Genomic DNA, 20,452 nt, shown 5'->3' on the forward strand with positions numbered 1-20,452 from the left:
AAGAGATATTTCTAACGTGCCAAATATTTCACAAGTTTCCAGGTTCAACATAATAAATGAAAATAATAAGGGAGTCAGAAGTTCCCTGCTTTACTACTCAGATAGTTGTGGTGTTTGTTAGGTGTTTTTTCCCCTTCTGCAACCAAAATATTGGTTTAAACACCACCTGGTGGTAAATATCATTGATAAATTTTGGATCAGCCTCTTAAGGCTTATTTGTGAATTTTCCTAGGTTCCTATTAAATGGATGGCCTTGGAGTCAATTTTACACCGGATTTACACTCATCAAAGTGATGTCTGGAGTTATGGTGAGTCTAAAACCAGTTATAATTATTGCAAATGGGTTGGAAAATTGCAGGATTTGCTAGTGACTCTACACAGACTTTTTTCTTTCTATCATGAGAAGACTGAGAGATTGAACATAAACAATGGGCCCAAATCACCTATTCAAACAAAGTAAAATTCCCGTGAAATCGCATGCTAGTGAGATGTAAGATGTTTCGCAGAATATGCTTTTAGATCATGAGCCCTCCCCTGAAAGAGGCTGCAGGTAGGAGACTGCTCCATTTGCTGAAGTTCTGCTAATGCTTTTCTTCAGCAACTTTACGTGAAATGTAACTGGGCTTACAATGAAGCCACAGAACTAGAGGGAAGACTTAACCATTGGCCACCCTGTCAGTGTCAATCAGTGTAACTCTGCTGTGACCTGAAATGTTTGTGCTGTCCTGGTATTGAGGGGACAACACTAGAAGGGAAGCAAAGTGATAACCTCCTTAGAGAATTCATTTTATATTTGATATAGTTCATAAGCCAGCTTGAAAGAAAGAGGAGCAGAAAGGAAACTTTTCAAAGCAACTTATTCCAAAATTTCCACACCATAGGCTCTTATATTGATGGAAAATATTTAATACAGATGGTCAGATCCTGTGTCCTTTTAGAAAAAGTACAGCCTCTGGTCCTCTTAATCCATTTATGTATCTTGGCATCCAAAATCTTGTTTTGTATCCTAAGCTACCAGACAATCACAACAGCTACATCACAAGAGTACGTGGTATGTCTGCAAACAACACTGAGGCAACTGGTTTACACGTCTTTCAAAAACTGCTCTTGCTCGTCTCCAAAGAGATTGTTTCGAAACAAAAATACAACTTCCATTTTTAAAACCACTTGCTGAGTTGGAGTCAGGAGACAGTAACATGCATTTCCTTTCTGTGGGGCTGGGAAGTTTGTGGGATGTTCAATACTGAGATACTAGCTGAGATTAAAAAAAACCCACAAATGGGAAATCAAGATGATTTCAACCTGTTTTATTAATTTGTCTCTTTTCAAAATCATGGCAGAAAATGCTTTTCCTGGGTGGGGCTCTGGCAATGCAGTGCCTCTGGGAAAGCCCTCTCCACTCACTGCCTCTCTGCACCCAGGCCAAGCACCCCGGCTCCTGGCAAAGCATCTCTGACGGCCTTCTCTTCCCACCCTGCAGGTGTGACAGTTTGGGAGCTGATGACATTTGGGTCCAAGCCCTACGACGGGATCCCCGCCAGTGAAATCTCCTCTGTCTTGGAGAAGGGCGAGCGTTTGCCCCAGCCCCCAATCTGTACTATCGATGTGTACATGATCATGGTCAAATGTGAGTTCATGTTTGGGGTTGTGGGTGTTCACCTAAGTCGAATAAGTAGCACAGTTGCCTTCATTATGTTGCATTTGTATATGCTGTGTTCTTGGTGATTGCACACAAACAGGGTTATGTGAAAAGAGTGGTGACACCAGAGTGTGTTCCCACACCTTGAGCTTTAGCTAGGAGCACAGAATATGGTTTCATTAGTCATTAATTCAGCCAACTAATGTTTTTTCACCATTCATACCACTGGATGATATTGTTAATTATTTTATTGTCAGGCAGTATAAATCAGTGTAACACCACCCGCTTTACCTGGTACTCTGGTTTTGTATGTCTGGAAAATAAAATTAACATTGCCTTCTCCTCCAGGCTCCCCCTTAGTTCAGTAATGTGTTTCCCCCTGCAATCACACACACGGATTAGTCCTCCTTTTACTAAAGGAGTGCTGCGAGTACAGGCACCACCGTAATGGCAGATGCACATGAGGATCCAGAGCTCCTCATCTGATTTCTTTCTCAGTTTTGGATGGCTCCTTTTGGGTACGTGGATGTTACTGTAAAGTAGCACAGGAGCTGGGGGTCTCTGAAGTACTTTTTGGTCATTGTTAGGGCACATCAAAGGGCTTCTGAACCCCAAACCCCTTTTCCATCTATATCAGCTGCTAAAATGTCAGGTTATTACTCTAGACCATGACTGCTGCATCCCTGCTCTCTACCAGTAGTGTCTGTGAGGATGCTGACAAGAAGCCCACTAGGTGGCATTTAAGACCTTCTCACAGGAGCAAAATGTACCTGTTCCTGAAATAGGAGCCACGCTACCATGAACACCCCATAGTGCAGCACTTTTGGGGAGTCCTGGAGTGCCCCAGTGTTGCTTTGTTAGGACAGGCACCGCACAGGGAGACCCTGATCCTGTGTTCACCTCAGTGAGCACAACCAGATCCAGATGTGTGCACCTAGCCTGAGAGGTGCCCAGACCCAAAACCAGTGTCCTGGAAACTCCTCCTTGGTAATGCTGAACCCTACTAACACCTCAGCCCTGCCAACATCTCCACTTGCAGCAGTCATGTCCCAGGTCTTCAAAAGCTCTGCACTAGAGCATGTCCTCAGGGACTGAGCCTTTGCAAAGCTCAGCAGCTCCATCCATTGCCCTTCCTTTGGGTCAGTCCAGATGTAGAAAGCAGGCATTTTTCCAGGCACCTAATCAGGTACTTGTTGCTTTTAAAACACCACCAGTGAGTGTCTCTATCCCCTTTCATACTGTTACACTGAATTTAAATGCAAGAGCATGAGGATCTGGGGTGTGAGCTTTCCTTCTGTCACAGGACTCAGTTGCCCATCTTTCACTGCTCTGGTCACCCTGTGTTTGCAGGCTACAGCACAGACCCTGTTGAAGCCATGCCATTTTGTCTAAAGGAATTCAGGATTCTTAGTCATCTCTTTTATAAGCAGAGTATAAACTGCAGTGTTCAAAGTTATTGCACAACAATTATTATTTTTTCTTTTTCTAATTAAGAAGCAGTATTTAAACATATGCAACTCAGAGATAAATTCAGAAATAGTAGATGCTACTTCTGCAACACCAGCAAACTCCCAAATGCTCCACTCTGTCTAAAACCAAAAAGGATTTCTTGAATTAGCAAGGGATCCTATTTCTAGCATGGTAAAAAGTCACTGGCAATGATGAGATTTTGTCTAATGCAGATTTCAGATGGCATATTATCACTTCATTTCTCCATTACTATGGACAGGCTGTTTCTTATGAGATCCTCCAGACACACTAAGCTTGCCCTTTATTATTTTTAATTTTAAACACAAGAGTCTTTACATCAGCTCACCTGTTAGTTGATAACAGAAGGTGTGGGTTTCCTAAGTAATATCACATGTTAAACCACCGGTATCTATATTCAAAATCTCTTCTAGCATTGATCCACACTAAGCTGTAGGACTTGTTTTTGTTAAAGTCCGTTTACTAATTAAATACAGCTTATATATGGTTAATCTTTCACAGTGTCCCCAGCAAAGATGATTTGAATTTTAGAAGACAGAGGTACAGAGGGTAGCTTCTGCTTTAGGCTTCCCAGGATTTTACAAAGCAGCGCAGTGAGGGCTAGACGGTCAAATCACCGTACATCTGCAGGCGCCCGCTGAAGTTAGTTTGCTTCCCCTCCTTCAAGAGCTTTTTTAGAACAGCCTAATTTGTACTTATCCAGGCTGGCCACCCATTTGGTATCCTCAGAGGACTGATGGGTTATTATCACTCAGGTGGGACCTGCCTGCCCAAGTGGAGATAGGCCAGCAGGAGAGGAGACAGGCTCGGCCTGGAGCTTTTCCAACACGGGGTTATATTACCTCCTTCATTCTTTCCAAAACTGCCAAGGTGTGCATTTTAAATGCTGTAATTCACAGCAGTGGCTGGTGAATGAACTTTTTATGGAGGACCCTTGCAGGTAAATCCTTAACACTGTGTATGGTGCTGTTCTGTTCACTGTTACATTATATTTTAAACTCTGTATGTGATCACCAAAATAACTTTATTTGTGCGTTGCTTTCCCTGTCATCCCTCCAGGCTGGATGATTGATGCAGACAGCCGTCCCAAGTTCCGCGAACTGATAGCAGAGTTCTCGAAAATGGCCCGTGACCCCTCACGCTATCTCGTTATACAGGTACTAAACCCAATGGTAGGAAGATGTCTGATGGGCATTTAATAAGAAGCCCAAAATGGTTAGTAATGCATATGAAAACATGTAATATTGATAATGTAAAGCTAGATTTATCATGGCTCTCCAGGTCTTAACACATTCAGCTAGAACCACAAACACAATTTCAAAACCAGTCACTATTTTCTTAGTAATGGTCCCAGTCTAGGACCAGTAACAGTCCATACTGCAGTCCTGAGAGGAGAACAGAGTTTGATCCTCTTAAAAATGCAGCCGTTTTACAGCAGCATAGACAGAAATTGCAGGCTCAAATTCCCCTAAACTCTAGGTAAATTTGGTTAAACACACAGATCAAGATTTTGCATATTGGGCCTCTTGCTAAATTACTTTGTCTCTCAGAGAAGGGGATAATGAGGGGTTGAAGGGAGTCTGGGAGTCCTCTCTCACGCCAACTTGTCTCACAGGGAGACGATAGGATGCACCTGCCTAGCCCTACAGACTCCAAGTTTTATCGCACCCTGATGGAGGAGGAGGACATGGAAGATATAGTGGACGCGGACGAGTATCTTGTGCCACACCAGGGCTTTTTCAACAGCCCCTCAACATCCCGCACTCCTCTCTTGAGTTCATTGGTATGAAATTTTTCCCGTGTGGAAACATGACAAGCAATTTAAGAGTGAACTGCTTCTCATAATGTCTGTATTTTCTTTCTCCCTTTAAGAGTGCTACTAGCAACAACTCTGCTACAACGTGCATTGACAGAAACGGGGTAAGTGGGATGACCTTTAAAAAATGAGCAGCTTCTCCTATGTGGATCAACTTCTGCAAAACAATCCCTTTAATACTGATTTTCTCTACATCCAACCTAGCAGGGGCACCCTGTGAGGGAAGACAGCTTTGTCCAGAGATATAGCTCAGACCCGACAGGCGCTTTCTTGGAGGACAGCATAGACGATGGCTTCCTACCAGCCCCAGGTGAGTACCTCTCCCAGGTTTCCATCCCACGGCCATTTGTTCACAAGCCATTTGGATATGAATGTAATTGTTGTCCTCTCTTTTCTGTAGAAAGGAAGCAATCCGCATGCTTCCTACCTTTTTTGCTTGGTAAACAGAAGTGGAAACATGTGCACATATCCTTTTCCTAGACTTTTTCTGGCAGCTTCTAGCTGCATCTCATTTTGGTTCCTCTATAAGCCAGGTTCCCCATGTTTGCCATGTGTGCCATCTGGCAGGGGAGTTTGAATGCGTAGTTACATGTTTAAAGCTTTCTACCACCCCTACACTTTGGAAAAGATCCTCTAAAAAACTGGGTTTCAGCCCTTAAACCATTTAAGCAATATAAATAGCTTTCTGGCAGTTTCACTGCTTTCAGATGTTGATACACAGAAAGCAGCTCACGGTTTCACGTGGACTTACAGTGTAGGCAGTCGGAGAGCAAGCGAGTGAGCACCAAGGGAGCTGGTGCTGGGTTATGCAGTTGTGATGCTTTATGTCCTTAAAAACACCCAACCAACCATTCCAAGAGTACATCACAGCTAAAAAGGGTGAAAGGCCCTGCAGGGGATGGCATTTAAGTAAAACACGGAGTCTCTGTTACTGCCAGTCCTGTATTTTCTAGGCATTTTCCTCATCTCTAAACCTTTTTCTCAGGAAATAGCTTCTGGCAGCAAAGCTCCCTGACTGCAATTTCAGAACAGTATCTGGGACATAGCCACCCCCATGTCACTAAAATCAGCGGTAGCTATCTTGCTGTCTTGTGGTCCGAGCCATCTTTCTGCTGCTTTGCAAACTGAATTCCTGAAGGTGAACTTCAGGGCAGCGCGTTTGGTGCCACGGCACGGAAGTCCCTGCCTTTGGCTCTCTTCCGCTCCGGGAAGTTCAATGAGATGCTGTGGGTAAAGAGCAAGTGGCAGCTAGGTTGAAACTACACCTCAAGTGATGCAAATGGCTGCATTTAGTTATATGTCTTCATTTTCATTCCTTCTCTTTTTATTCCAGAGTATGTAAACCAGTTGGTGCCCAAGAAAGCATCTGCCTCAGCAGTCCAGAATCCAATCTACAACAACTTCTCACTCACAGCAAACTCAAAGGTCCCCACGGACTCCAGCTACCAGAATTCACACAGCACAGCTGTGGACAACCCTGAGTATCTCAACACCAACCAGTCTCCACTGGCCAAGACAGTCTTTGAGAGCTCTCCTTACTGGATCCAGGCGGGCAACCACCAAATAAATCTGGACAATCCTGACTACCAGCAGGACTTCTTACCGAAGGAAACCAAACCTAATGGTCTTTTGAAAGTTCCTGCGGCAGAGAACCCAGAGTACTTGAGGGTAGCAGCACCAAAAAGTGAATACATTGAAGCCTCGGCATGACCGTAGAGAACTTCTTGCAGCGAGGCAAGCCAGACTCTCGGTGAATCACCTGGCTGCTGCAAGAACAGATTCTTGCTCGTAGCAAACAGCGACTGCACTGCATCAATAAGCACACCTTTCCTTTTCAGCATGGGGGCTGAAACTGCGAAGCCTATCTGATGGTAGTTTGGGTCTTTTCTTGCCCATTTCCACGTAATAACTTAGGCCCATAGCCTGCATTTGGATACAGGTTGGGAATGGAGTGGGATATTCCTGGGCAGAAGAAATACAGATGCATTCCTTTAATTTTCAAATGGTAGCATGGTAAGAAGCCACTCTGGGATGAACTTGAGAGCTGTACACATTGTACAGTCAAATTTCTTTCTACAGACTGTATTTTTATAAATGTTTCTAACAGAATTTTTGGATCTTTTACAAGATCAGATGCTTGTACTGCTGGTCTGCTATGTGGTACTCAGATCACCAGCAGGAAAAAAAAATAATGTTACTAAATAGTTTTCCAAAACTCCTGGAACAGAAACAGTTATTCCAAACCACCGGATTTTTACAAATTGGCTCCATATACTGCTTCTTGGCATGAAGAGAAGTGCATCTGGGGGACACGTGGGAGATTCTGCCCAGGGCAGTATAGAATGGATCACTCTGGGGAAGACTAGCACAAGGAGCAAAATGACATGACGCATCACCTATTGACCACTACTGCTAAAAACTGACAGGAGGAACTCAACTCAAAATTGTCTGTACATGGTTATAAAGTGCTCGCTAGTCTGCTTTCTGATGGTCAAATGCAAGACTTTTTTTTCCTGATCCCTTATGCAGCTGTCAAGTTGTCAAAATGCCTTTCTTCTTCAACAAAACTGTTAAAGATGTTGCCATAACTGAAAAATGAAGTGTCAAATAATATTTAACAGACTTTAATTAAATGTCAAGGAAATGCAAATGGTGGCAAATTGGAGCATTCACGAGACAGACTGGAAGAACTATGGTAAATTAAACTTGACTAGGGCAAGAAACACAGGTAGTTCTAATCAAGCAGTTTTATTTCCCTTCTTAAAGGGGCTCAGAGCAGAAATCATTTTCCCTTACACATTTGGCAAAGAAAAGGGGTATATCAGTGTTACACTTTACTCACTTCAAGGCAGAATACTGCTAATTGCTGTACCATGCTGGGGCAGAGGCTGGGGCTGGTCGCCTGTCCCTTTGGCGTTACATATCCTGGCAATGCAGGAGGGACAGTGAGAATGAATAAAGGAAAGGAAGAATAATCTGGAGTGATGGAAAATATTATCTCCCTCTTCTGAAACACAGGGCTGCCTAGTGCTTCTTTAAAATACCCAGCATCATCTTCTGTTACCAGTGTGGAATAGGCAGACTAGGCAAGGCTAAGATTTTAGCTTCATAGGATAAATCAATCACAGCAGCAAAAGCAGCTACTCTTTCCAGGGGCCTGTGATACAGAATTTCAGATTCTTCCATCATTAACATTTCTTATGAATGTAGGAGGAGTAAAATGCCTAAAGTGTGAATTTAGTCAGTAATTTAGGTGCATCCCACCAGCAGTTTGGCAGTGCTATTTAAATCAAACGACTAGATCAGAAAGCAAATGTACATTTAGTGATTTTGGTACAAAGGCCCTTGACTAGTTGAACATTGGCAACTTGCTTGAGGGTAGTATAAGCAGCTGAGTTGCAGAGGATATGTAGTCTATATTAAGTAGCAAGAAATAGTCAAATTTATGCCACCACCGTGTTTTGAATATATCAGTATGTGTTTCAGTTTAAGTATTGCATCTGGTGTCCAGGATCAAGCAGCAAATCCTCAGAACGTTGTTTTAACTGATTTATTGAGGAATGAAGGAGAAGAATGGTCATGTGAAATGACCCCTTTTATAAGTAACACTGTGTAAAATGCATTAGCAGCTTGTGTGGTTGCAGTAGTTCATCGGCCACACTGCAGTCTAGGGTAGAGCAATATATTGGGTCAAAATCCAAAGATTGTCCTGTTTGGTACATCTGTGTCACCGTGACCAAGTCCCAGGCACAGCAGTATGGAGAATGCAACGTTTCACTTTGATTATTACTGGCTTGTATTTAAAACGCTAACCAAAATTCAGTTCCCACGTCCAATTAGTGGCAGATTTCTCCTTGCATTCCTGAGAGCAGATTTGTTGTGTTGCTCTCACAAGCGTGCAACATGTACACACAGGCAGTGCTGCTTTTCTCCACCCACTGCCCCGGGAGGAATGTATATAAACAAAAAAAAAAAATCTTAACAGAAATCACAGATAATTTTCACTTTGCTAAATCTGTTATGTCTGCAAGCAGAACACTAGAAAATCACATAGTGCACGTTCTCCTGCAGAATCTTTCCGACACTTGTGCAAAAGAATGTACTGATGTTTTGGTTTAATCTATTAGCTAAAACAAGAAAGTGACTAAGAAGTAGCAATATGTATCACCAGCATTATGTAGCATGAACATTATTTAATAGAGGTTAATATGCTTGCCCATAACAATTTAGGAGGGATTCAACAGCGACTCATTGCTAGAAACAGGGAGATTCATCTAAAAATTAAGCAATGTAAGTTTGAAAAAGCATCACTTTTTGAATGTATTTCTTTGATAAGAAAAGTAGGAAAGAGGAAGTAGGACCACAAAGTCTCGACACAAATGTACAGATTCTAGATTGATGGGATCACGTATTTCGTAAAGTAGTTCTGGTAAATAGGTGTCCTGTAAGCTGTGATTTGTAAATCAGCAGCTCAGTAATGATTCAAAAACCAGCAAAATTAAAAAATGGGCCATGTGCTGTAGTCTGTGGGCAACACTTGCAAGCGGCAGTGGGAGCCAGTGGGAGCCGGTGGGACCGTGCAGCTGCGTGGCTGTTGCTGGAGGCATGGGTGCTACACACGGTGATGCTCGTAGGGTAACAGACATTACCAATGTACCAAATGATTTCCAGTGAGATGAAAAAAAAAATAAAAAAATAAAATCAATAAGCAGCTGAAATGGTCTGTTTTTCCCACTGCAGCTTGCTGACCATGTAACAGCAAGGACCCCCATGCAGGTCACAGGCGCTCATAAAGGCAAACATGGTTAGGCAGCATTTCATGGAACCTTGCTGATGCAGTGTTGCATGGAGTTTAGGCTACGGAATGGGACATAAAAGTTGTGTTTTTACAAATAATAGAAAAAATAAATACACTGCATCTGGAGAGCTTGCATAAATCGGCATCTAAAAATAACTTGACAGTTCCACCATTGTCTCTCACGAGGTGTGGGTAGAAAATGCTGGGGTTTAAAATGCAACTGAATAGGGAAATGTAGCAGGCCACAGCCACTTTTAAAAGCTAACAGAGTCTTACCAATTGAGAAAATAAAAATTTCCCTTTTTACTATATTTCTCATGGAAGGCAAAATAAAACCGCTCACAAATTACTGCTTAGCATCTCTTAATCATAAAGAAGCAGTTAATATGGAACTGCTTTTGCAATAATAATTTAAGACTTTTAATAACTGCTAAGTACATGAAAATGTAAGTCAAGAGTCTTCATCTTACTTTAATGTTTTCCAGTGATCTGTGTACAGTGTCAGCACACTTCATTTGGGCCTTGGGTTGTTTTCTTCTGCTGCAAAGGGAGTTGGCTTGGGAAAGTTCCTTCATGTTGCAATTGGTCTTGTCAGGTAAATTAATCCAAGAGGCTGGGGGCTTGCTTTTGTTTCCAGCTGTCAGGCAACAATGCAGCGAGTTTTCTAGAGAGAGCAGCTGGAAATAGATGGTGGTTTCTGGAATGCCTCAGGGTGATGACCAGCATCATCAGATGGCCACGTGAAGTCCTGGCATTAGAAAACACGGTCCCGTGGTTTATTTGAAAGGAAGGGGCTTGTGTAGGGAGAGTAATGCCAGGGGAGGGGTGCGGCTGGCCAATCCATACACGAGACAGCTGCTGAATTTGCCCAGGGACATCATTGAGGCCACTGACTGTTCCTGCAGGTACAGGTGGCAATAGACACGTGGCTCCTGTCCCTGCTACCGGCGTGAAGCGATGGCCTCTTGCAGAGATTGCTTGTGCAAAGACCAATGTATTATGAGGTGAATCTCTTCCCTGGGAGACAAAATGAGGGCTACAACAATGTCACAGGACCCCAAACCACTTGAAGAGGTGCCTGGGGTGTCCTCAGTCTGTCTGGGGGTGCTCCAGGGTGCTAAGGAGAAACTTTGCATTTCCAGACAAGTTCTCATTTTTCAGATTCAGAGTTCAACATCTTCTGTTAGTACAACTGCTGCCTCTCCAAATGAGCAACTATGGTACTCTGGCTTTTGTTTCCCCCTGCATTTCTCTGTGAGATAACATCTGAATCAGGACAAAGTAGGAAAATGTACCTGCGTCCTCCTTTCTGAGGGAAACCGTATACTCATGAAATGTCAAACTCTGTGTATAACACTTAGCAAGAATGCTTTGTAATATTTTACCACTGGTTCTAATTTTTATATTGGGATCCCATTTTCTAGCTTTCTTTTTGTAAGTGTTACCTCTTTGTTCTGACATACAACTTTTAAGGAGTCTTTTTAAAATAATTTAAAAAAAATTTAAAAAAAAGTTTATACAGAAGAAAAACACAACACCTTCAAGTATCTTGTCAAATGGGCTGCATTAGGACCAAAGATGTAACGTCTTGTTTTCTTGCTTTAAAGGAATAGGGTATTGATCACCACTTTCACAGCCTCTCATTAAAGGGAAAAGCTACAGATTTCCACTCCTCACTGGGGCTGGGCCAGACCTCCACTGAGCCAGGAGGGCTTGACAGGAGGGTGAAGCCTGTCCATAGAAAACCAAACCAAATATCAGGACCAGGTATCACTTCAGGGCCAGACCTACAACCTCTACTCTATTTCAATTCATTGTCTACTCAATGCAATAGCTAAACAGGGACACAGTCAAGAAAAAAAAAAGAAACAAATACATGATGTTTTGGCTCAGTATCAGGAAAAAATACAATGATGTGAAGATGAGACATGATGAGATAACTGCTTTTTATGTGAGGAAGTGTGTAGGCAGGCAGCGAGACTTGAAACCGATAACACTTTTGGTTATGAATTACTTTAATTATGTGGGGGAGTTGAAATCACGGCGCTTCCGTGATAGGCTTTCCTTTCTGCCACGTGTCCTGCCTCCATTTGACATCATGTGTTTTGGCAGATCACCTGTATTACCATGGCCACGTGGGCTAAAAGAATTGCAGGTCGGTCAGAGGTACTGTGTGCAACCCCTCCTTCCTATACAGGGGAGAGAAGAGTGCAGCGATAGTAGGCTGTACCACCGTGGGAGGGCAAGCAAACCCTCAGTAGCATCCAAACAAAGGGTTTCCTGAGGAAAAATTGGTAACTGGAGACCTAGCCGGCAAAAGACACGCCACTTCTTGCACTGCTGAAGTCAGCAGGCAAAATGCCTTCAGCCAAGATTCAGAGCTGGTGCTCCACCAATTTTGCACTCATCCTCTTACGTGGTGCAGATGGGGCTGTCTGGATGCACGACAGCGTGGGCTTTCTGGTCTCTCTGTACCTCTTGCCTTGAAGTAATGGATTTTTGAGATTAATAAGGTGAAAACCAGAAATCAAACCTGCAGCTAAAAACTGGACTGGTTGAAGGTGGTGTTCCTATGTAGCTGATATAGTACATCATTTCCATTTGCGCTGGAATTTATCCAGACCCTTTTCCTTACCTCTCACAAGCTAGCTGAAGAATGTGCATTTGCAACTGCCATCAACGTCATCCTCATATTTTATGAAAGGGAATAAGTGAAGTAGTTGTCTACAATGGTAGGAGGCTTGGCTCACATACCTAGGTTGCTTTTTAAATCCTCCATTCCTAATATCATTCCCCTTGAAATTAATGGGATATTTAACTTGATTACACTGAGAGTATAAAACAAGGCTAATGTTGAGTGATTTTTGAAAAATCCCTCGCAATAATCAGAGATCCTATGGATCCATTGCCTGTTCTAGGCTGCTTTGTATTGATGCAATCAACCAAGTATAAGGTATAATGTCTTGGTTTCAATAAACTGTCAAGCAATATATCCATAGATACAGACAGTACCCTCGCAGCATTGTAAAGTTACTCAACTATGAAAGCACTATTTGTACAATAAGAAACTCTTGACTTTTATATGGTTTAATGGTTTATACTGTTGTTCAAAGATTGTTTGTATATTGAGTGATAAAAACGAGGTGTATATTATTCTTTTTAATTGTTTTTAATTTTTGGAGAACTTTTATTGTAATGTACTGTTGTGTTCGGGGGGAAGAAGAATCAGTGGCTAGCTTTTAGGGTTTGTAGCCAGAGAAGAACTCACATTAAGGGTTCTTTATTGATGGACTTGGATTTTAATTATTATTTTGTTTTCTGGTAAAAGTTGTCACCTTGGGGATTTATCCAGAGCTTAGTGAAGCTAATAGCGGGACCCTTTCCTCTCTCCAAGACTCTTTGGCTCTCTGCATGCACAGTGCTGGAGTTTCATAATGTGAGCAATAATACAGTATAACACTTGTGACCATTGGAAGTGCAATATGAAAGCCCAGGTGCTGCTTATCAGGGCACTAATAAAAGGTGCTCTTTTGAAATGCATGGCAGGTTCTTGCTTCACTTTTATTACAAAAGCAGAGTCACAGTCAAAGCAATCCCTCAAAAGTTGATCCATGTGTCATTTGGCAGATAAAGCCATACCGCTGCCCATTTACAAATTGCATAGCTATAAGCTGTGCAACAGCAACACAGGGCTCCCTCGTAAGGAAAGGCAAAATAAAGTCTCCACCAGAGTCATGCTAGCGACTTAAACTGTTGTACTACGCTATGCAGAAAGAGAAATTCTGTTCACAAAGCCAGCCAAATGAAGCCCCAGGGCCCCCTGAGTACTGCTGTTTCATTATCCAACTGGTGGAACATGTAGCAAAAATTAAAGGAATTACAGGGTCCTCTATGTAACAGAGCAAAATACACTGGGTTGACAAGATAGTAAAGAAGAGAGGAGCTGGAACTGTCAGTACACATTCAGCCTGGATAAGTCCCTGGTTTCATGATTAGTAAATTAAATTAAATAATTTTTGTCTTTATAGATGAACTTTGTACACAGGAAAAAAAAGCCACTACAGCACCTTTCTCATTTTCATCTTTCCATCCAGTCCCTTCCAATACGTAGGCTGCATGTTTTACCAGCTCAACTTATTTTATGCAGAAATGACGTAGTCTTAATCTTCATATTACCGGTTCTCAGAAATGTCTAATGCGTATTAATGCATGATATTTTTATTTTAATAAAAGTAATTAAATAAGTCTTTACTCTTTTGGCAAGTGATTTTCACCCCTCTTTGATGATCAACTGCCCTGGGAAGATTCTATATAAGTTAGTATTAATATTATGAAGAATAATAATTAGTATTAATATTGGGAAGGAAACTGTAATATGTGTTGTACATCCATATACCACCTCTGTGAAGATCAGAAAAGAGCTTAGAAATTCAGAAGTCTTTATCAGACAGGAAACTGCTGTTCTCCGTATTTCACAGATAGGATAACAGAGGCAGAGCAATGCCTCTGTACTAACCCCAGAGAGGTGGGGACACTGATGAGGGTAAATCCCACTGTCAAGCACCAAAACAGAGGAACTTAAAATGAAGAATGGTGTAGGTATAGAAATGCGCAGGTATTTTGGGAAGGACGGGCATTCGGAAATTCCACCGAGCTCAGTGCTGCCAACGTAACTGAAACATAAAAAGTGACACAGAGGAGAAAGCAGCCAAGGAACCACAGCTGCAGTTTAACCCCCCTATCGGCCTGCACAGGATATGGTAGGCTAAGATAAGATAAATAAAATTGCTATTTAAAGATAGGAAAGGAATACAAATCTCTTCCGCATCCTCCGTCATTGTCGGCAGCAGCACTAAGCAAGCCTCACTCTTCAGCGCTCCTGAACTCGACCCCAGGAAAGCAACAAAGCCAACCTCTAGGGAACTAATCTGAACACACGATAACTACATCAGCTCGTGTAAGAAATTTCCAAAGCAGCCAATAAAAGAACCGACATGCTCTGAGGAGCCCCACAGCCATAGTGAGACCACCTACCATGGTGCCTGGGACAGACCTACATGCCTGCTACTAGGGCACTGAACATGGAAGGGCTCCACCATTGCTCTTTGGGGCAATCACGTTTCATCGGCAACTGGTCACAGGTGGCCTCGCTCATTCCTGCCCTAAGGCTGCCGACCGGGGCAACACTTCTGCAGCAGCAGACAAGGGGCATTTGTACCAGGCATGAGTGTGGCAAGAAAGAGGGAACTTGCAATTACCTAAGGCAGGTGCTGGGAACTGCTGAGAAGGTGACTCAGCCTCCTTAACGTTGCATTATGTTTGCTGTCAGTGACAGGCTCAGCTCCTACGTCAGTGCCCACCTGAGTCAGAACCATGGCAGACCCCCAGGAGTGGTGTCACTGACACAGCAGGTGCCAAGGGACACGTCCTGCCTAGGGTGCTCAGTGGTGTGATGGCTTCCTCCCTCTATGCCAGCCTACAGGATGAGGTGGCCTGCTTGAAACCCACCTGTAAGTATGTATAGAATCATATAATGGTTTGGGTTGGAAGGGACCTTAAAGATCATCCAGCTCCAACTGCCCTTTATGGGCAGGGACACCCTCCAGTAAACCAGGTTGCCCAAAGCCCCATCCAACCTGGCCTTGAACACTTCCAGGGATGGGAAATCCACAACTCTGGGCAACCTGTTCCAATACCTCGCCATCCTCACAGTGAAGAATTTCTTCCTTATGTCCAATCTAAATCCACCCTCCTTCCACTTAAGGCTGTTACCCCTTGTCCTATCACTACATGCCCTTGTAAACAGTCCCATAAGCTCTTGGTCGGCTCCTCATCCATCCTCAGATGGAGCTCCATGCACTCCAGCTGGTCATTGACATAGAAGGCAACACCCCTCCTCATCTCCCCTGCCTGTCCTTCCTAAAAAGCCTATATCCCTCCATTCCAACACTCCAGCCATAGCAGCTATCCCACCACATCTCCATGATGCAATAAGGTCATAGCCCTGCAGGCATGTGCACATCTCTAAGTCCTCTTGTTTATTCCCCACACTACGTGTGTTTGCACAGAGGCGTTTCATTTGGGCCCCTGATGAAGCTGACTGACTGGCTGGAGTGGCTGGAATTCCTTTGTGCTGCACTTGAGGTGCTCTCCTGCTGCCCTGCGATCCTTCTCCTGGCTCTGGGCATCTGTCGCTGGCACTGGCATCAAATTGGTAGGAGTGGGATGGATTGAGGTTCCCTTCTCTGGGCAGCTTTAGTATGTGGAGGAGTAAGACCCCAGTCCCACAATGTGGATTATTGTTACTGTTTAGTTGAGAAAGGAGCTGGAATTAGGTGGTGCTTTAAATTGTTTTTTGGGAATTGAAATCTCTCTAATAAGCACCATCTGTGTGAAGTTCAACACTAGAGCTCTTGTTGCAGAAAGCCTTTTACTTTAAAACCTGTTTTCTTTCTAAAGAGAGCAGAAGGAATGTTAATGCACGTATTAACCCCAGGGACTGCTGCCTTCGGTGAGTTACAGCCCTGTGAAACTGAGCTAGCTCAGAAATAGAACAGTAAGTGTTTCTCATCTTTATCCAGTATCATATGGGCTAGTTTCCATCTTTTTTCTCCTTCTCCTTTTTTTTTTTTTTTTTTTTTTTAGGGGTGGGGAGACTTATAGATTGCACTGCACTTCACTGGACGCCGTCACTCTCAGAGAGGAGCGATGATGATACAGGAGATGGTTATTCTTGTCTCACAGATAGCTTTTCTTTAGCAGCATTTGTACTGGCACTCATTTAACAAGCCAAAGTACAGCTAATAAGGGTCACAGCTGGTCGTATAAGTTTCCATCTAGCTCTTGGAGCCTGTTAAATCATCAAAAGCAGAGGACCTGCATGTAAGTTTAATGCTCGTGGATAAGAAATACAGCAACGCGTGACCTCTACCACTGCCCACGGAGACCAAGCCATGCAGGGTCAAACCAAGCTGGGCTAGGTGTCAATGTAACTAGGATGCAGCTCCGGCACAGCAGGGTGGTGAGGTCCTCCAGGCGCAGAGCTCTCCCCTGCGGCCAGACCCGCCACGGGGCAATCGTAGAAAGCACATGCAGCTATTTGAGATTTCGAAAAGGAAACCGAGCTTGCAAAGTCCGTGTAGTTTCTGGTGCCTGTACCTCGGGCTTGGCACTTAGTGCCCAGCTAACAAGGCTACTGCAATTACCCTTGCTTCTGACAGTAGCAGAAGGAAAGCTAATAGTGCCCTCTCTTGGAAGAGAAAAAAACTCTGTCCACAACATACATAGCTTTGAAATAGGTCTCCCAGCAAACAGAGCAGAAAAAATGAGCTTGCATAGGTGATTTATTTTCCAGTCCATTTGGAGTACAGGTTCATGGTACATTTAATCCAACCTAAGTACGGGCTGCTGCTGGAAAGGGTCACCGCACTGATCCGATGGAAAATTAATCCTTCTCTTTGGCAGTTTAGTTTCAGCAGACTTGCAATGCAATTGCATGGACAATAGAGCTGACGTCTGACATGGCAACGTGCATCCACAGGACACAACCATGCCCCTTGGTGACAAGTGTACAAGTGACAAACTCGTAACAAGTGTGACATCCTCCTGCCCTCAGAAGCTCTTGTGCAGTTACTGTAAAACACTCCATTCCCCTAATGCTCAGATATTGGGTTTCTTTGCGTCTTGTAAGAAAATCAATATTGTGCAGACGATGCTGTGAATAGTCTTAAAATAATGCAAATAGGCTGTGTCAGGACAAAGAGATTTAGGTTCATTTTTTGTTTGTGATCATTAAACTGCTGGTGGGGAGAATTCTTTATCCAGCCTTTCTGTTTCATACGAGGAGGCTCCAGCACAGATTTATCCCATTGCAGAAATAAAAAAGGCTCTTTTCAGTGAATGGCAGCTTCAGAAAAGCCATGGTCTTGCCTAACGCAAATAATGCCTCTGTATACTTTAAAAAAATAGTATATTGGTCCCTGGGGCTTACTAATGCAAGATTATTTCTAGTACTTGTGTTGTGGTTTAACACCAGCCGGCAATTAAGCACCACACAGCCGCTCACTCACTCTTCCCACCCCTGGTGGGATGGGGAGAAGAATCAGGAAAAAAATAGTGAAACTCATGGGTTCAGATAAAGACAGTTTAATAAGACAGAAAAGGAAGATAATAATGATAAAAGAACATACAAAACAAGTGATGCACAGCACAACTTACCACCACCTGCTCAACTGATGCTCAGCTAGTTCCCGAGCTGCATGGGAAGCTGAAAAGTCCTTGACTTAGTGTAGACACTACAATTACCTAACAACAACCAAACTGTCGGTGTGTTATCAACATTATTCTCACCCTAGATCCAGAACACAGCACTACACCAGCTACTAGTAAGAAAATAAACTCTATCCCAGCCAAAACCATGACAACTTGTTTTATTGGTTCAGAATCCAATGAAGATCTGCCTAAAAAATCAGGCCGCTCTGTGTTTTGGTGTAAATAATGATGCTGGAATAGACTTGTAAACACGTGAAGCTCCGAATTGTTCTCGGGTTTTGGGTGCTAAGCCAACAAACCTAACTTCCATCAGACATCAGTTGTGTAAGTGGGCAGAAGTAGCAAAATGCCTGTCTGCCAAAAACTGAGATCTTTGGGAGCTTAGCTTTCTTTTGTATTCACAGAGGGCAACAGGCAGGCCTCCAAGGCACATCTCCGTAAGTAACATGCAACATTTCAAGAGCACACGCAGACGCCTTCCTCCTGAAAGTCAGGCTGCTTTCTCCCCAGTTTCATATCAAAGCAAAACCATGCTGATACGGCTGCTGAGAAAGTCTTGTATACCAATGGGGCATTCCCCCACTTCGGAGCAGGCAGCAGCAAGGTACACCTTCGTAGTTAATGGTGAGGCTACCTCCAACGGGCACTTGAAACCAACACAAAAAGGCAGGCAGGCAGGCACCAGGCAGTTCCTGGGAGAAACAGTGAGCTATACATGATTAAACAAAATGTAATTAGGAAATAGTTATTAGAGGTAGCACTGAACCCAAATTCATCTTTGTAAGCACCCTTGTCAGGTGCTAATTGTATTGGCTTTTCTAATGCTTCCCTTCAATAGAAGGTGGTTCAGACCAATAGGTCACTTCTCCCAAGGGGACAACCGCTCACTGGGAATCTTGAAATCATTATTTAGCCAGAGATGAGCCCATTCAAATGCCAGTAGCTGGGCCGGCTCGGATGATTTCCACCAGGCTGGTTGCAAGGGAAAGCTGGTTGAGGGGCAGGAGGGTGGAGGTGGCACATTCAGACTACCCAAAATAATCCTGGAGAGACCTCCATGGTGCCCCTGGCTGCTTCATGGCATGTGACACAAATTTAGCCTCCCAAGGACCCTGGGTGGTAGGAAAACATGTTACACACAGGTAGGGAAGAGAGATAAAGGGGCTGGTGTGGGATGGCCTAAAGGAAGGGAGCAGGTAGGCATTGGTGGGGCTGCACAAGGGCTCTCAGGCTGGGAGAGTAACATCCTTTTTAAGGACAGAAACAAAACTTGGTGGAGGGATGAGGTGAGAAAAGACATGTTAGAGGCTCGCATATGCATACACACAGAACATTTTGTTTCCTGAATTATTAACTCAGTGTCTTTATACATGTTATTTTTGTCTTGAGTATTGAGTTTGCACGGCAAGGTTTTGGTAGTGGGGGGAGCTACAGGGGTGGCTTCTGTGAGAAGCTGCGAGAAGCTTCTCTTGTGTCTGATAGAGCCAATGCCAGCCGGCTCCAAGATGGACCCGCCGCTGGCCAATGCCGAGCCCATCAGCACCTCTGTGATAACATATTTAAGAAGGGAAAAAAACCAACTTAGGGAGAGCTTTTGCAGCTGGAGAGAGGAGTGAGAAGATGTAAGAAACTCTGCAGACACCAAGGTCAGTGAAGAAGGAGGGGGAGGAGGTGCTCCAGGCGCCGGAGCAGAGATCCCCCTGCAGCCCGTGGTGAAGACCATGTTGAAGCAGGCTGTCCCCCTGCAGCCCATGGAGGAAGGATGAGGGGGTGTAGAGATTCCACCTGCAGCCCGTGGAGGACCCCACGCCGGAGCAGGTGGAGGCACCTGAAGGAGGCTGTGACCCCATGGGAAGCCCACACTGGAGCAAGCTCCTGGCAGGACCTGTGGACCCGTGGAGAGAGGAGCCCACGCCAGGGCAGGTTTGCTGGCAGGACTTGTGACCCCATGGGAGAGACCCACGCTGGAGCAGTTTGTGAAGGACTGTAGCCTGTGGGAGAGGCTCACGTTGGAGAAGTTCGTGAAGGACTGTCTCCCGTGAGAGGGACCCCACACCGGAGCAGGGGAATGATGAGAGGAGTCCTCCCCCTGAGGAGGAAGGAGCAGCAGAAACACCATGAGATGAACTGACCACAACCCCCATTCCCCGTCCCCCTGTGCCACTATGGAGGGGGGGCGGAGGTTGAAGCTGGGAGTGAAGTTGAGCCCGGGAAGATGGGAGGGGTGGGGGGAGGTGTTTTAAGATTTGATTTTATTTCTTATTGCTCTACTCTGTTTTGCTTAGTAATAAATTAGATGAATTCCCTCTCTAAGCTCGGTCTGTTTTGCTCGTGACGATAATTAGTGAGTGATCTCTCCCTGTCCTTATCTCGACCCACAAGCTTTTCGTTGTACTTTTTCTCCCCTGTCTAGTGAAGGAGGGGGAATGATAGAGCAGCT

General features: G+C 44.1%; 1 protein-coding gene across 3 annotated transcripts in view; it reads left to right on the top strand.

Annotated features, from left to right (window-relative positions):
• The window catches only part of EGFR (epidermal growth factor receptor), a 168,895-nt gene extending 154,903 nt beyond the window's left edge, over nucleotides 1-13,992 (top strand). For 2 of the 3 annotated variants that reach the window (XM_054815210.1, XM_054815213.1), the window contains exons 22-28: nucleotides 233-308; nucleotides 1,481-1,627; nucleotides 4,187-4,284; nucleotides 4,743-4,910; nucleotides 5,000-5,047; nucleotides 5,148-5,253; nucleotides 6,277-13,992. In XM_054815210.1, coding sequence (XP_054671185.1) covers nucleotides 233-308; nucleotides 1,481-1,627; nucleotides 4,187-4,284; nucleotides 4,743-4,910; nucleotides 5,000-5,047; nucleotides 5,148-5,253; nucleotides 6,277-6,653 — 1,020 coding nt within the window. In that variant the 3' untranslated portion in view covers nucleotides 6,654-13,992. The remainder of the gene's footprint in view (nucleotides 1-232; nucleotides 309-1,480; nucleotides 1,628-4,186; nucleotides 4,285-4,742; nucleotides 4,911-4,999; nucleotides 5,048-5,147; nucleotides 5,254-6,276) is intronic. The other variant, XM_054815212.1, reaches the window with a different exon arrangement.
• The last annotated feature ends 6,460 nt before the right edge of the window (nucleotides 13,993-20,452 follow it).

This window comes from Grus americana, chromosome 2, assembly GCF_028858705.1.
Source record: "Grus americana isolate bGruAme1 chromosome 2, bGruAme1.mat, whole genome shotgun sequence".
Taxonomy (NCBI): Eukaryota; Metazoa; Chordata; class Aves; order Gruiformes; family Gruidae; genus Grus; species Grus americana.